General features: G+C 42.0%; 1 protein-coding gene across 1 annotated transcript; it reads right to left on the bottom strand.

Moving 5' to 3' along the window:
• Positions 1–4,473: 4,473 nt before the first annotated feature.
• On the bottom strand, positions 4,474–12,132 carry LOC114565651 (Krueppel-like factor 6). Its single transcript, XM_028593834.1, has 4 exons — positions 11,809–12,132; positions 8,953–9,535; positions 7,719–7,842; positions 4,474–6,972 (listed from the first exon to the last, which is right to left on the bottom strand). The coding sequence occupies exons 1-4, from the start codon at positions 11,908–11,910 to the stop codon at positions 6,921–6,923; spliced, it is 861 nt and encodes a 286-aa protein (XP_028449635.1). The 5' UTR covers positions 11,911–12,132; the 3' UTR covers positions 4,474–6,920.
• Between the last annotated feature and the right edge of the window lie 5,139 nt (positions 12,133–17,271).

Consider the following 17,271-nt stretch of genomic DNA (forward strand, 5'->3'; position numbering starts at 1 on the left):
ACTTGACGGACTACCATCCCCATGTGGGGTCGCTGACCTCCACTCTCCTTCTGGTTTAACAAGCAACCCCTGCAGGCCCACAGGACATTTGAGCCTTGAGGAGGGGGAGGACTGTGTGTGTATATACATATGTGCAAGTGAAACCCTGCTGTGGGGAAGATCTTGTTCTCCTGGTCCAGCTTGAATGATCACTGATAGCTCTGAATATGAATACTGTCTCTAAATACTCATGCTCAAGCTTCAACCAGGGCAGAGATTCAAATGAGACAAGCAAAGTATTTGATATCCACTGGAGCTGCCCCATGACAACTGTACTGTAGTACTTCCAATGCAGGTGCTGTAAAATGGTAGAGATAAATGTGTCTGTTAAGCAGCGGCCCCCAACCGTTTTCACGTAAGACATATTTTGACAGGCCAGTCTTCAAGGTGTGGCGGACAAAGACAACAAAATAAAATGATACGACCAGCATGAAAACAAATATCGAATAATATATGAAAACAAATGTAAAATGCATGAAAAACACAATTTACCATAACGATGTATGAGTGGTAGTCCTGCGCTTGTTTCTGTGCAACCAAACGGTCCCATCTGGGGGTAACGGGACACAGTGACACCTGAAGTGCGTTCCTTATGTCCAGTTTATTCTGTGATTTTGTTTTGTCACAGCAGAAAATCGGGGTGCTTGGTCCCCATGTGCCAATTAGGTTTTGAAGGCTTCATTGCCTCATTTGCTAGCTTGTTGCCACATATTCTGCAGAGCAGGCTTGGCACATGAGAATCACGTGTTGCGATAAATCCTTATTTTAAGTAGGACTCCTGGTCTGTTAAATGTATTTTTCTTTGAAGTTGTAGGCGCCTCTTCCGCGGGCCTTTTCCCCCGAGCAAAAACGTTCTGCAAAGACATTTGTTTACTCACTTTTTAGCAAGTTTGTGGCTTCATTGAGAAATATCACATGACATGTCAAGAGGAAGACACGTGCGAGAGACGGGACAGAATCCGGTCATTTTTCTAAATAAAACATCTTTCAGACTGATAATCAATTAAATGGAAATAATGTTATTTCTTTCTTTCTGTGCTGCCTGGTACCAAATGACCCACGGACCGGTGGTTGGGGAACACTGTGTTAAAGGAAACCAATGCTTGTCAGCTGCGTACAAAGCCCAGCAGGTATCGAGGCTCAAACTTTGGAAGATTTCAGTGCAACAATTCATAATTCCAACCGTGAAATGTACATTGAATTGCTATTCCCTACTTCTCAAATAATTTCTTCAAATTAGATTTAGAGAGGAACTGGAGTGAAGGTATTGTAGTGATAGGAAGTGGAGTAACAGGTTGATGTGGCTAGTCTAGTCAGGCATGGCTGTAGGATCCTTAGTTCATGTCCTGTGTATGGGTTTAGGGAATTATGGTTAAAATGACATCAGGATGAGTTTACAAGTTCTATAAATACACACAAATGATGAAATGGATGGTGGATTTAGGCAAATTCTGACATTTTTAAGACCTAATATATTTTGAATTGGTTGGTTTACAGGTGAAAACATCAGCACCAGCATCTAAACTCCAAGGGATCTTGTCTTGTGCTATCGCATATTATTACATATTTCCATAGGCCTACATTGAATGAAGAGGCTACATCTTAATGAAGCTCAGTGTAAATTCTTTCAGGAAGACTTCAATGCTTCACATGTCAGTCTGTCTGTCTCTCTCTCTCTCTCTCTCTCAGATTTCACACAATCTCTTTGAGCTATCGCGTTTTTGCATTCAAACTCCAAATCTGTTCTACTCTCTGCTGCTGTCAGTTGTCATTTCAGGGAAAAATCCCCCCATTCAACTCCAGTTCTCATCATTGCCAGCAGCCAGGGTTCCTCCATCAGAAGCTCCGCTCCACATCACATCCATCCAGATCTCCAGGCTTCCTTTATCACTTCATCACCTCCACCAGTGTCTAAACTCCATCGGGGGAATATTCCTATATATCCACGGCCTCTATACCCCTTAAAGATTAATATTGTGATGGAGTCTAATCGCAAAGATTCTAAACATATCAACATATTATGCACCATGTTCATTCAACTTATTTCACTCTTAAATGAAGTCGCTCTTGATTGAAATGAAGTCTAATCACCAAAGTCTCTCTCTATTGGCTTTATCACAGTAGATATTGTTACACATTTTCCAACTGACCTCACTTTATTAAATACATTTGTGAGGTTTAAATAACTATACCTGCCTTTGTTAATGTTTGCAATGCATGCTCTGTATCTTTAACTAGCTGTGACCACAACCATTAGTCTAATGGTTCTTAAAATACAAATACAATATCTAAAAATAAGTAAGGCCATGTTTGAGTTTGTCACGGTTGTGCTTTTTTCATTGATATAAATTCTGTTATTGTGTCCACAAAATAATTGAAAGTGTGGCAATGCAAATCGAGATTGTGCCCAATTCCCCAATACTTGGAAAAACCAACTCCCCAAAATGAGAGCAGGGCATATGAGATCCTTTGAAAGACAGCATCAACATTTTGGCCTTTCAGAAGATTTCTTGTCACCAGGGAGTCTCCTCAGGAAATGAAGCTTCTCATTTCCTGTATCAGTATGAATAAATATGACTGTTCTTTATTTATTCTCTTTTCCCTTTCTTTACTTATTTTATTACATTGCACAATTTTTAGTTCTGGCAATTTAAATTAAAATAGCAATAAATATATTTTTGGAAAAGTGCTTCAATTATTTCGGGGCTTTGGGGTATGGAGCGTGGCAGGCTCGGCGGAGCAGTGTTAGAGCTGAAGCACTTTGTGCCTGCAATCGGAGATGAAGAGGCTATTTGTCTGTGTAGTGTGCAGAGCTCTTATCAGGGATTTGTTTGCGGCACAACTTAATTTGCATACATTTCTTGGAGCGTAAGATGAAAACCCGCCGCTTTTGGCTGGAGCCGGAGGAAGAGATTGTCCTCACATGCACATTCCACTTACCTGCTCACATCGTTGCTCTTTTGTGGAACTTGCGATAAGCTTTCCATCTCAATATCCTGATCATGAATCTGTAAGAATTACATAATATTCTCATTTTTGCCAGATCTTTCCATGCCTTAAGTATCCCAGCTGCTTCCATAGGGAGGATTGGATCATGAGATGACTGTATTTAAAGGATAACTCCAGTTTATTACAAGTTGGGTCTTATTTTCACAGCTTTGACCGTCATTTCTATCCGTCTCAGTCTCAGTATCAGTCTCCGTACTCAGCAAAGTACTTGCTGAGATCTGAGAACACAATGACAATGCAATGTTGAACCAAAACTGGAGTTAAAAAGGGAAATTTGTCTCTAAACTCTAGGCCAGTTAACAGTTTGGGTCACAACTATACAGTTTGCTGACTAATATCCATACTTTTATAGATCCCCAGTGGGGAAATATAATATAATATGGGGTTGTATGATCGTATTGCTTGTGTTTCTGACCCCACTGGATTTCTCTTTAGTAATGTTGTTGTTTTTAGCTTCACCATTTTAGCAATTAATGAATTGTGGATTAATCTGCTGCCGAAAATAGTCCCCAACAAATGCATTATTTATTCCTGTTTGACCTAGTGGCCAGCTGTTTTGGGGAATTACTGAGACAGTTTTAAAATATTTGCATTGTAATTCCAGACCAGGGTAAGTTGCGACTGACGTATTGAGAGACGGACCAAAGCATTGTTGGATTTGGTCTTTTTCTATGTGATTTATTGACAATAAAAACAATATATAATAACACCAGTCAATGTTATTATTACTGATAGCATTTATGGCCAAACCAGGCAAATAAGAGCAATTTGTAATAAACCAGAATAATCCTTTAATATAAAGGTTATGAAATAATGGATAGCTGCCATCTAAGTAGGCCTACGTGGCCCTGGTTCTACTTGAAGAATCCCCTAACCCTTACCCTAACCCTGACACAGTATGGGGTAGTTCTAAAAGGGGGTAACAGAGATAATTTCTCCTTTGGGAATCTACTGACTATGCCATAAACAGAGACTTCCTGGCTGACTGTGTCCTGGGAGGGCTGCAGGAAAAAAAACAATAAAAACAACATGTAGATCCAATAAATTCTTTTTATCGATTTTCCAATAAAAAATACATTCATACAGTAACTATTTTACAAAACAATTTCAAATGAAAAAATCTTGTTATGCCATAAAACAAACAAAAATAGAGCCTCATATTTTATCTCCATGTTTATCCAATAAAGATTTTCTAGCTAAAGATAGGGCGCCTTTGCAGGTCTTTCAAAAGTTGATCATCACATTGCAAAAAACAAATAAAAATAAGAATACTTTGTGGGCAACAGAATGCAAAATGGTGACAATTCAAGTGTCCAGAACAATTCACGTTTAAAAAAAGATTTTTTTTCTTGAAAGATGATAGGCCACAGGTGTATATGCAATTGATGCCGTTACAGAAGCAAATGAAGGAGAATGGAGTGTGTCTATTTTACAATAATTCGTCCGCCTCTTGCCTTTATTAGTTAATCTTTAGAAACAACACACTGCACTTGTTTTTGGTCCCATTGCCTTTCAAAATAGAAGTTTCCCTACAAAATTCTTAGTTTACAATGTACATATCTTTGCATTTTTGACATTTCTCAGTGTATGGACTTCCTTTAATGTTGACCAGGTTCTCCTGTACAGCTGTGAGATTGAGTGACAGATTTATGACCACTTAAATCAGCCATACCATCAAAGCAGATGCGTTCTTTTTCAACACGTACATGTGTCTTACTTTAAACACAACTTTATCCAGTAAAGACACAGTGGCTCCAAAATGTTTTCTACAAAAAACTAAAATGGTGATGGGCGTTTGTCCAATTGTGAAACTGATGGGGATTTCAATAAACCTGAAAGATCAGAGAATTGTATCAACCCACAGAGGAGTGCGTTGAAGTCATGAACAGTAACTAAAGTTAAAACATGTATATAGTGAAAGTGGTACAGACATACATCTGGTCCTGGTCTTATCTCAGTTCAACTGCAGACACAGACAGAAACATCTAGACCTGCAGCAAGGCTCAGCTGAACTGGTTAGACTGGTTTTGGTACCGTTTAGTCAGATCAAGGGTTGTTTAAACCAGGGCTGAGTAAAGATGCTGACTCACCCTGAGGGCGAGACTTACTTACAACATCAAACAAGACTCAGTATTCAGAATGCAGTCATTATTCTTTGAGACTGTACGCTTCGGACATATCAACAGATATAAATGGCCGCAGCGAAAATGTTTTCTTTGCAGTAAATCTTAATTTTTTCAAAACCTTGGTGGCTGAGCATGCCACATTTCATGAGAACATTTTTCCAAGACTCTGTACCTTTGACAGCAAATTACAGTCCATCGGAAGTGCATCCACAACACCTTATACTACAAAGTTGTAAACCTTTACAAAACTGAGTTGCTTTTTATGATTTATATTTGATATAGTTATGATATGTTCAAAAAAGAATGCACAGAAATGTAAAAATGGCAGTCATTATGAAGCTGATATTTAAGTTTTTTTCATTTTTTTTTAGGAGTTTAGAGGAGTCTGTGGCAAGAGGAGGCAGACTGTATAGATCAGAGCCTTCATAAAGCAATTCAATAACGCACTAGTGCCTTGCAACCCCCTTTTGGTGTGTGTGTGTGTATGAGTGAGAGAGAGAGAGAGAGAGAGAGAGAGAGAGAGAGAGAGAGAGAGAGAGAGAGAGAGAGAGAGACAGATCTACTTGACAGGACAAGGCCACTTACATAAGGCATCAGTAAGGTCAACAGTGCATTTACAGATAGAACAAAAGAAAAGAGCAAAAGTGAAGAAAAGGAACGGAAAGCCGGCAATCAAGACAGTTGCCAAGCAATAGTGGTATTCCCAACTTATCAAGAAAATTAAAATAAAAACAAAATGACTGCCTTATGTGTTTTGTACAATACTATGATATTGAGTAATATGAAGGTAGCTGCTCTTGAAGGGAATTTTGCTGTCCTATAAGCACACAGGCGAGCTACACATCCCAAGATCCCATGCAACTTCTGTTATAATGGAAATAACTGTTTGTGTATAACCGTTGTTTTTGTTGTTTTGTTATTAAGATAAAGAGCTTACACAATGGACAACAAAATGAGCTTTATAGCGTGTATGTTTCGAGACAGGCTACGTAATACATTGCACATTTAATAGCTGCACTAAACAAGACGACCTCCTGTGTTTGAATAAGGAGCCGTAGTTCCACATCCGGGTAGAAAGGGGGTGCTCTCTAGCAAATCAGCTCCGCAAAACATGTCCCTGCTCCCGTCCACAGCCAACAGACTCAAACAGCACAGACAGAACCTTTTTTTTTTTTTTGCTTGCATTCATTCTGAGTGAGACCACAAATATCCCCCCATAAACCTCCCTCGCATAACATCACCCGCTTCATGTAATTCACTCGCAGTTCCACAATGCAAGCTCCATCCGCTCCATAAAGCCAGCACAGGCATCCAGTCACAGGCACTCACAGTCCCCATGCGTACAGGCAAACACACTGTCATTGGAGGAACGGCACCCCTGCTGGAGTCCCATAATCCTCCAGGAAAAAAGCGTTGAACACCATACAGAAGAGTCTTTTTCCGTCTACTCCTGTCCAGATTTTCCCCAATTATTATTATTATTTATTTTTTTACATTTTTAGGTTCTCTCCCTGCCCCCCACCCCCCGCTCCTCCGTAAAGCCTTTCAAGAGCAATCTCCACAGCGAAGTGTTGGAGGCACTAAGTATGGTGCGAATAATAGCCTGCGTTGCTTCATCTTTTTCCACCGACTGGAACACGGCGGGGCCCCTGTTAACGCTCCCAGGACACGCCGGCCTCGCTTATCCCCCAAAGGTCAGGACAACCAACCAGAATCATCCCTCAGAGATCTGGACACCGAGGCCATCTAAATGTGCCTCTTCATGTGCAGCGCCAGGTGGTCAGAACGGGAGAAACACCTGGGAAGGGAAGACAGAGAGGAGATTTAGCTGTTGGGTTTAAGAACTAAAATGTTTTCATATAAATATATTGTTTTCTTATATCCAGAGCTATGGCTGAATGAAGAAAAGGGAAAACCTCCTGTTTTTCTGAGCATTCAGATTTGTTGGCACTTAGAAGTAGTTGTTTTCACCCATCTAGGAGACATCTTATATGTCAGAAATGTCTGATATTAGACATTTCTGTTTTGCCTACTCTTTGGTCTGTACGATAGGACATGGTGTTAGGTTCAGGGACAGAGCCCTTGCTTCGCTCAATCGGGTTTCCTGTCACTAGGACTGGATATTTAAAAAATTGCTGTCTTCAACTTTGTATTCAACTTGCTTTTCATCCAACCTGTTGACCATCGGCCCATTCTTGAACCTCACTCACCCCTCCACCTAACGTGTCATTTCAATAAACCAATTTGCAGACATAAGTGGTGGTCTTTGTTAGTGAGTGAGTGCTTAGCACCAAAGGTAAAGAGAAGGGGATTACAGCTTCACTGGGATGTTTGGAAGTTAATATTCTGGGAATCCTTTGAAAGAGGCATTAAACAAACACTTTGCTCAAGAGACAATTTGCCACACAAAAAATAAAAACTCTTGACTGCCTCGGCTGCTTGTAATCTTGACAATCCAACTTTTTCCCTTTTTGTTCTTGTTAAAGGTGACCCAGGTTACGTGTCAACTTTAATGCACATTCTCTGACTCTCCAGCGCGCTCACCTGTCGCAGTGGCTGCATTTGAATGGCTTTGCTCCAGTGTGCTTTCTGAAGTGTCGAGTGAGTTCATCACTTCGTGCAAAGCGCCACTCGCAGCCCTCCCATGAACACCTGTAGGGCTTCTCACCTGCAAATAATCAACAAAAATAACAATGATCAGGAAGTGCATTCTTTGTCGAAAGGTGTTTAAAGATTTCAAAACCTTAAAGGCCATCTCATCTCTGCCACTTTCTGTCCTCCACAAAACCTGCAGAAACCTGTTTGTTGACAGTTCACCCATAAATAGGTTTACAGATATGATAGCGTTTTGGCAAATAACCTTATCTATTGAATCTTATCTCTGTGTCTCTTTACTTTTTTTGCCTGTGACCAATGCCATCACTGTTATTTACAGTGCTGATTTCAGAGAAAATAGCACCCTGTACAAGAAGGTGCTAAGCAGATAGAGCTGACTCCTGTAAGTTGAAGAGAAAAACAACCTTGTGCCTTGGTTGTTTTCAGAGCTGTGGAATGCAGCTTTAAGGAGCTGCTCGAGTAGACAGCTTATGTAATGGGGGCGAGCTGCAGGAAAAAATAGAGCCTGTTCTTAATGGTCCTGAAGGCCATTAACTATGTGGCTAACACGGTCAGTGAAGGATGCTAGGAATGTGACTTCCTCTGCTAATAGGCGGCACAACTGTAAACAGCCTGACAGAGGTCAAAGGTGACTGGGGAAACCGCTCACATTGAACCCCGGACAAAACACTGCAAATGTCAGATTCCCATAATTATTTCAGTTTTTTCTTGGACCGGAGAATGCAAACGGGTGACTTTTCTGAGTCTTTTCCCATGGTGAAATCTGAGAACTGTTGATTTGTTTTCAGGATCCAGATCCTCTGGGTGCTTCTCGGCCACAAAGGCACATTCCCCCCCGCCCACCCCCGTTCCGTCTCTCGCTCGCTCTGTCTCCCTGTCTTCCCCTGCACGAAGTCACGTTCCTCTGTGTGAATTAGGTCACAGTTGAGGGCATTCCTCCTGACAAACTATTCAAAGTATGTGGGAGTGTTTTCAGCACTTTGAGCAGGAAATCAACACCAAAGTTCATCTTACTCGCACTCTTCAGATGAGTTGAGAAGGTTTTACTTTGCAAAAAAAAGAAAAGGTTTCAACACCTAAAAACCTGATGTCCTAACCTGTCAGGGCTCCTGTGAGTGTGCACTCCTGACATTTGCATGGCAGTGATAAAACATTTCTTTACCTGTGTGCGTGCGCTGGTGTGCTTTGAGGTGCGAGCTCTTGGTGTACACCTTCCTGCATCCGTTGAAGTGACACCTGTGCACCCGCCTCCTGCCGTCAGGCGACGCCTCCCCGCTGGTCAGTCCCGACCTCTCTACGCTCCTCTCTATGCCCCCAGTCCTTATTTTCCCAGGCGAGTGCAGCACAGTCTGTATCCCACTCCACACCTTGGCGACAGAGCCCTCCTTGGCCAGCTCCGGCGAGGACGGCGGCGTGCTGATGATGGCCGAGCCCAGGTCTTCGCCACCGTCGCCCAGAATGTCAGTCATAGAGTTGGAGGAGAAGTCCAGAGTCGGGGAGAGCTCCTCGGAGCTGTCCGAGGCCTCGCTGCTGGCGTCCGAGTTGAAGCCGCCGGCGTCCAGGTGCTGGCTGTCCTGATTGTCTTCCTCCTCCTTGATGCGGGGGATCTTTGGGTCCGACTCGTTGGACTTGTCCCCGCAGGCGAGCATCAGCTTGCTCCACAGGTCCTCCTGGCTCTCAAACTTGAGGTCCGTGGCCGAGACGTAGGGCTCACTCTGGAGGTACCTCTCCAGCTCCAGGCAGGTCTGTGTGGAGGGAAGACGAGATAGCAGTGAGTTCACGGGTGCCCACAGCCTGAGGCCTCTAACACAACGCTTCTCTTCAACAGGAAAGTCCCTAAAACACCACCAAAAAAAGTGACTTCTTTTCACGGGGAACACAAACTGTGGTGTTCTACTCTACACTGGGTGTATTCTTAGCAGCAGCAGCAGCAGGAGGGGGAAATGCTGTGACACTGAAACACCACTGGCCCTGCTTCCTTCCTGCCTGCAGGAATGAGGCAAGACACAATGTCCTATGCAGAGGATAGTCAAGTACGTTCTGGGTCCTTATCAGGGAAGATTACAAGCACCACATTTCCTTCTGAGAGCATGCAACAACTCTTATCCGCAAACGCTTGTGTGGTTGTGTGTGTGCGGGTGCGTGTAGGTGTGTGTTGGAGTTGATCATGAAATTTACATATGCTACAGAGCCCCCCATTGGGTTAGGGAAGTGCTTGTAGATTTTTTAAATCTATCAATTATTCAACATAATGTGGATTTAATAATGCATTTGGAGGCATCGCTAGAAATAACATAGCACACCAGGGACTGAGAGGAGGGAGGTCTGGTTCATGGGGGTTCATAAAGAGCCGGCCATGAATACTGCAAGAGCCGCTGTGGATTGTGGGCCTATTTTCTCTGAAGAGGAAGTGAGAGAGCACTTCCTCAACCCGCTGCAGTCAGCGAGCACAGGCCAGACATGAGGGCGGCTAATAGGCCCGTGCAGTTTCCAAATGAAGCAGATCACAATGTACAGCCAAACTGAATGACAACACAAGTGAATGGAACAGTGATACCCCCAGCTTCAGGTCACACAATAAATCTGAAGGGTCACAAGATGATTAGCAAACTGAGTAAGAAGAACAATTTTTTTCTTAAACCTTATGTTAAAGTGCATTCTGTAGTTTTACCTGGCTGGTCTCTATATATCTAATATTAAAATAAGCCTTCCTGAGAAGGTAATATCCCTCTATGCAACATAAGCTGCATCACTGGGTTATTTAAAAGAGTGTGCGGACTCTGAGGTAACATTATTACATTTTATAGAAACACTTCATTAAAAAAACAGGACAAGCATCAGCAATAACATTCAAATCATATAGTGATATCATAAATGGATTACAAACTTCCATAAAGCATGGTAAGGTCAATAAATTATGTTTAACTCAGGAACGCACGTTCAACCGACATGCCTAAGGTAGGGAAAGCTCACTCTACAGGTTATCACCCTTTATGTCTAAAATAGGAATATTAGGGTAACGTCGTAGTAATTTGCTAATGAGAGAGAATGCATTCAAGGCAAATGTTTGTCGTCAGCAGTGCTGGATAAATCCCAGGCGAGCTTTAAATGCCTGGGAGGGCGACTTGGCCCGAAGCCCGAGGAGATCTAATAGACGGAGAGACAGAAGGAGACTGAAGCGGATTGCCAATTCATTTCATTCCCCAGCCCGAACAAGAAGCGACTTTCGCCCTCCCCTCGCTTCAAGTATAAAACTCCACTGTTCTGTCATCCAGGGGCCGCGTTGTCGAGCCAAATTGGAATAGAAATCAGGCTCTCTCTCTTTCTCTCTGTCAGCTTGTCACTCTCTCATCTGTGTATATGTGTGTATGTGTGAGACAGAGAGCAAGAGCGAGCTAGGTAGAGAGAGAGAGAGAGAGAGAGAGAGAGAGAGAGAGAAAGAGGGGAGAGTGGAAAGAGAGGAGGAGGAGATCCGCGCAAAGACGCACGGCTCGCTACTCAGTCGCTAAATCTGCAACAGATCGTGTTTTCATATGATCACAAGCCAATGTATCATATGTGAACATATCAGCAACAAGCAAACCTTACATTATCTGTAAGAATGCTAAAACATAAAAAAAACTACAAGTCATATCATAGATCATAGTCATATCATAGTAGTAGTTTAAGAAATTCTAAATAATCACGTGGAAGTATAACAAGGTACCTAAAAGTCACTGTGTTGTACCACACTTTTAGAGCATATGGAAATGTCATAGGAATAAAAGAGATCTGTCATTAAGGGAACTTGCATCACTTCCCCTAAAAAAAGCATGCAGGGCGACTTTAAACGGGGAAATTAATAGGAAATAAATAAAACGTGGAGTTCCGTAAACAACTTTGACATTTGCACGTCTACACGCAGTTGTCACTGGGAAGCAAGTTCCCCAAAATGACAAACATGCCTCGCACTTCTACATCAACCATCGCACGGGACGATCCGTCAGACTGTGTTCAGATGGAGGGAATAGCGCGTTACCTGCTGCCAGTACTCTTCCAGAGATGGTAAAGCTGAAAAGTATCCGGTGTCGTGCACAATCTGGAGCTCCTGGAAGATGCTACACATGGGGATGACATCCATTTCACTCCTGAGATGCAGCCACAAGTAGAAGCGAATTCAAGCTTGTGGAGAAATCGAAGCGGTGCTGGAGTCTCGGCTGTGCGTGCATGTATGGTCGTCTGGAGCCGTGCGCTTCCACTGGAGGTTTGGAGCGTGTGACGCACCGAGAGCGCACAACACTGAACTCTCCAAAAGTCTGTCAGCGCACTGTAAACTTCCCCCCCGATTCAAAATTACAGACAAACCCACCCCCATGTGATTACATTACGTTTCGGCACGTTGCCCAATGGGATCGCAGGAGCGCACCGCCCGCCTACCTGACCACCCCTGGCCAATGCCTAGCCAGAGCCGTCTTATCCTGTCTGCTGTGGTTGGTGCGTGGTCCGAAGCGTCTTCGCCTCCCATTGGGCTAAATCTGCGCTATTTTTAGAGCGCTATATAAGCCAGACTCCTCGTACCAAAAACGAGGAAGTGGACTTTTCTACTGATTCAAGTGGCGTAGCTTCTCCGGAGCCGGCTGCTGGCGGCGGCTGTGACGCTACGCTCCAGTCTCTAAATAGACGCACATCTCCACACATAGGCTACACTACGGACAGCTCTCCTCAAAGCAAGACTCGCATCGGTTCAGCGTCCCTCCTGTCTGTAGAGCGCAAATCAGGCGTCATGATGTTCAGAGGTGTCTGCAGACGCAGGGGGACCGTCCAAGATCTGATCCATTTTTGCAGTCTATGAAACAAATCAGATAGACTTGTGCTTTTCATGGCTGTCCAGATATCTATGAGTATTATTATGAGTCTCCTTGTGACAGTAGAGGCAGTTTAATAAGCTATTAAATGATAACAGAGTTGCCATAAAGATGATTATTCACAAAATGCTGTGCAGGTTATTGTAGTGGCAGCAGCTCGAGGCGTATCACGAGGGACAGGTTTGCTTCTGCAGGAGATAATGTGCATGTGTGTGCGCACGTGTGTGTGTGTGTGTGTGTGTGTGCGTTTTAAATCTCAATCACCTGTGGCTTTTTCTTTCTACAAAGGAGAGCTTACGTTTGCACCAAAGCACGTTTAGTACTATTATCAATGACGATCATCAACCACATTGCCGGTTTACTTGTTTCCTCTAGCAGGAAGAACAAGAGGTAAAAAAGAAAAGAAAAAAGCGTGGGCCACCCATGGTGCATGGGGATAGTTTCTAATATAATATAAGCTTCAGAATTACATGTTATAAATACACACTGGCACTCTTCCAGAAGTGTATTTGCCTTTTTCCTCCTTTGAATGTAATCATTGCTCTGCAGTGATCAGTGCTACCCCACTTCCCTTCCCCACAGATCAAAGAAAGCATGAATATTAATCAGAGGTAATGGGCCTACATGCTGATCTATGAAGAGATTTATGTCCTCGATATGTGCTCTGCTTCAGGCTTTATTACCCTGTTAGCATAAAAACTTCATTTGTAAAATGCCATAATGTCATAAAATCTCAATAGTTCATTATTCCAGGGCTTTAAAATACAGGTGATCCAGTCCGTGAAATAATTAGGCTTTTATTTTGTTAAGTGAGGAGTTAAATTGCCTACTTACCTTTAGCTAATATGACAAACAACACTTTAATTGGGTTGAATATGTGCTTTCTATCAGTTGCCACTCTTTCCAGCGCAGCATATTTTATTTAATCTCACTCAAACACTATGACTAATGCTGAGCTATTATTAAGACTACTAATGCATAACAAACAGTACATGTGAGTAAAACTACACATCCAGTTGCATGAGATGTGGGATAAAGTTGAAATCAAGCGGAACAACAGCGGCATTGATGAGTTAAAGGCAGGCGATGTGACAAACAACATATTTGGAACAGAGCACCATTGTTTGAGCCATCGGCCCGGCTGAGCGCCTCCACAACGCAGTCTCTTTTGTTGAGATCTCAGCTGTGGGCACATTTGCAGCACTCAGCAGCATCACATTGGGTCATGAGTCTATGGGGTTCGGGGACAGAAAGCACATGGACAGGTCTCTGTTGCGACACAGATGATAAGTAATAGAAGGGAAGAGTCATGCTTCCCTACAGCATAAATTGTTTTATTAAACCTTTATTTAACCAGGTAAGCCAATTGAGAACATATTCTCATTTGCAACGACGACCTGGCCAAGACAAAGCATAAAGTGCGAGACAACATAGAGTTACACAGTAAATACACAAAATATAAACACAAAGAATTTACAAAAATACAGATCAAATAAAAAGTTGATATACAGTTTGTGTGAGGTGATGTCCAAGTGGTATGGCAGTAACACATTGCAAATAGTCCATAGTAAAAATACTGAATGTACTACAGAGTCTATGTACAGTTTTGATTCAGTGTTGATCTTATACACAGAGGATGCATGTATTTTCGCCGATGTCCTTCCTCTGTCTCTGTGTTGGCGTTCTAACCTCTGGTGGATTTGTGAGGACTATGGTTAACTGCTCCTCAGATCTCTGCAGGGTAAATCCAGACAGCTAGCTAGACTATCTGTCCAATCGGAGTTTTCTGTTGCACGACTAAAACTACTTTTGAACGTACACATGATCCACCAAAAAGAGTTCCTTCCTGAGACTATTTAGCAGAGGCACCGTGCAGACCTTAGCACCGCCCAAGACGATTGTGATTGGTTTAAATAAATGCCAATAATAAACCAGAACACGTTTTTCTCCCATCCTGGAATGCTATGTAGACTAGCCAGACCCTCCTCCGCTCCGCAGTATGTGGATGGTCTGGCAAAGCGAGACTATTTCCCAAAATCCTGTTGCATTTCTCTAACTGTAAGGTGATGAGAAAATACAGCTCATTTATACGTTATGGCCTAAAACACAGCACATCCAGGATGCTACTGTAACATTTACACTGAAGTGGCTTTAACATGTGAGATTCGGATTTGAAACTCACATTAGTATGTTTCTGCAACACTGTCACCTCAAGAATGCAGCACATTCACCAGCTAATATTTCTAAAGGGACATGTTTGTTCTGTCATCACTAATAACCCCTTTGTGCTCTGTGAAACTCTATATTTAGTGTCAACAAATCAAATCCCTGCACATTTCTTGTTCTATCGATAGAAATCATGAGTCATCTACGGTAAAGAATCAGAACAGTTGCCATGGATCAGGATCGGGGGGGAATGGGGTTTATTACCAAGTAGGTTTTCACAGACAAGGAATTTGCCTTGGTGTTTGGTGCATGCAGTAATAGAAAATAAAAAAATAAAGCAAAGTACTGCAACAGTCAAGAACATAAATACAGAGTTCAACAATGACCATTAATATGGGAAAAAGATACTGTTAAAGGTCCCATGTTGTAAAAAGTAATATTTCCATGTCTTTTGTAAAGCAGGTTGAGGTGCTATATAAATGCTGTAAAAGTATCAAAACACTCAATCCACAGAGAAATGCACACATCCCATGTTCACAGTGTCTTTAAACGAGCCGTCAGGACTTCCGTACAGTTGTGATATCACAACTCTACTATATATAGGTAGAAAGTGGCGCTACAGTGCCGTTACGGTCGTTCCCCAAATCCAGTGATGGTGCAGAGACTCCAAGAACCCAGATGTGAAAGACCGAAACGCTGACCAATCAGAGCAGACTGGGCCTTTTCAGTAAAGGGGGGCTTAAAGCGACAGGCGCTAAAACGGAGCGTTTCAATATATACAGACAGACTGTATGAGAAAAAGAATCTGTTTTTTTTAAACATGCTAGTAGAAACCCAAAATACATGTATGAACTTAAAAATGAGCATGATATGGGACCTTTAAAACAAGCACTATAATCAAATATGTAAAACATATTTTTTAATTGGAAATCAGTGGCTGATGTTCAACGTTTGATGCTGCTCTGGGACAGGATGAATCCGTAGTGTAAGATGAGATTTGTTTTGTGACAATTTAGTTAACAGATAATCTTTTTTTTTAGGCTTACTGAAATAAGTCACATATTTTCATTAATTGTAGCTTCATAATGTATTCTGTTCCTTGAGTTAACAAGGGAACTATCTAACCTGTTATACCCTGCCTGTAATTCAGTAACAGTTATGTTGGCGGAGGGATATGATGTTGAGAGGATGAAGCATGTTTTGTGGTTAGTCTTCAGTTGTCCTACACTTGAGTGGTGTCATTAAAGTGAACCAAGTTTTACAGTCGAAGCTGTCTCTGTGCTCTTTCTCTACCCACGGCCCGAAAGTATATATATTTAATAACAACGAGTTAATAGTTAACGCTAACAAGAACTAGCGTTACAATAGCAACAAAATAATGAGCATTAACAGCAAACAGATAAGCAGCACTGCTCTGTACCGGTCAGGCCTTGTTTCTGTGTTTCTTTATACGTCCCATGCACTGTACTGTACACTGTATGTGTGATGGCTTTGTCTACTTGAGAGTGTGTCCATTTCATTACTGCTACTTGCCTATTTAAAGATGCAGAAACATACATTTTACAACATAAAAGAATAACACAACACCACATACAGAACAATGGGACAGCACAAGATGTAGAACAGTTATATACAGTATTACTAAACATAATTTTATGTTCATATCGTTTCATTTATTAAGGTGTCTTGTAGATTCATATTACATTTAAATAGATGCTGCAATCATATCTTTGTACAGCATCCAAAACCACAACTTTATATTTATGCCACAGCTGAAAACAGGACATACATAGGCCACATAGATATACATAAGCCATATAGGTATACATAGGCCACATAGGTATACATAGACCACATAGTCAGAGTCCTTTTGTAAAAGTGTAACCCCAGAAAATATCAGGGTTCAAGCAGAGAAACAAACCATTGCTGTTTCTCATCCAACACACACAGTTTAAAATACTGCATTTGGAAAGAATGCCAAAAAATGGTCACTCACTTTTAATTAGCTGTCCTAAAATTCTTTGCACAGCAGATAATGCCCAGTTCTTAATTTGCAAACAGTGTCTGGTGCCTGATTAGAAATCCACGGTTGCAATTAGGCCTAAAAAAAAGGTTTTGTTATTGCCATTTGGAAAGAATAGTCAGATAACATAATAACAAATAACGATGAGTTAGAAGCTGTGCATGTTGCATCTATGCTTTTGATTGATCATCTCCCAAATGTATGCATGAGAGAGTAGATTTTGCTAACATATTCAGTGTCTGGCACCCCAACTGTCACTTGAATCTAATCAAAATGCTATTTGGAGCAAAGAAAAGTACAGTATGTAAAAGCGTAGAGCAGGCACAATGAGCAACAGTCTGTGGAGTGACTCTGCTGCAAAAACAAGCAGAGTTAATGTAATTGGTTCATTACATCACATGTCTTAGTGATCTTGGGTTTTGGATGCACTGCTGCTGAATCAGAATCA

This window comes from Perca flavescens, chromosome 12 (genome assembly GCF_004354835.1).
Source record: "Perca flavescens isolate YP-PL-M2 chromosome 12, PFLA_1.0, whole genome shotgun sequence".
NCBI classification, from domain to species: Eukaryota; Metazoa; Chordata; class Actinopteri; order Perciformes; family Percidae; genus Perca; species Perca flavescens.

Bases quoted from the DNA above. Each gene is read 5' to 3' on its own strand.
- LOC114565651 (XM_028593834.1), bottom strand. From the start codon at position 11,910: ATGGATGTCATCCCCATGTGTAGCATCTTCCAGGAGCTCCAGATTGTG. The intron at 7,843-8,952 runs GTAAAGAAATGT...GATTATTTGCAG, and splicing joins ACACCAGCGCACGCACACAG to GTGAGAAGCCCTACAGGTGT. The intron at 6,973-7,718 runs GTGAGCGCGCTG...TTCCCTTCCCAG, and splicing joins AAATGCAGCCACTGCGACAG to GTGTTTCTCCCGTTCTGACC.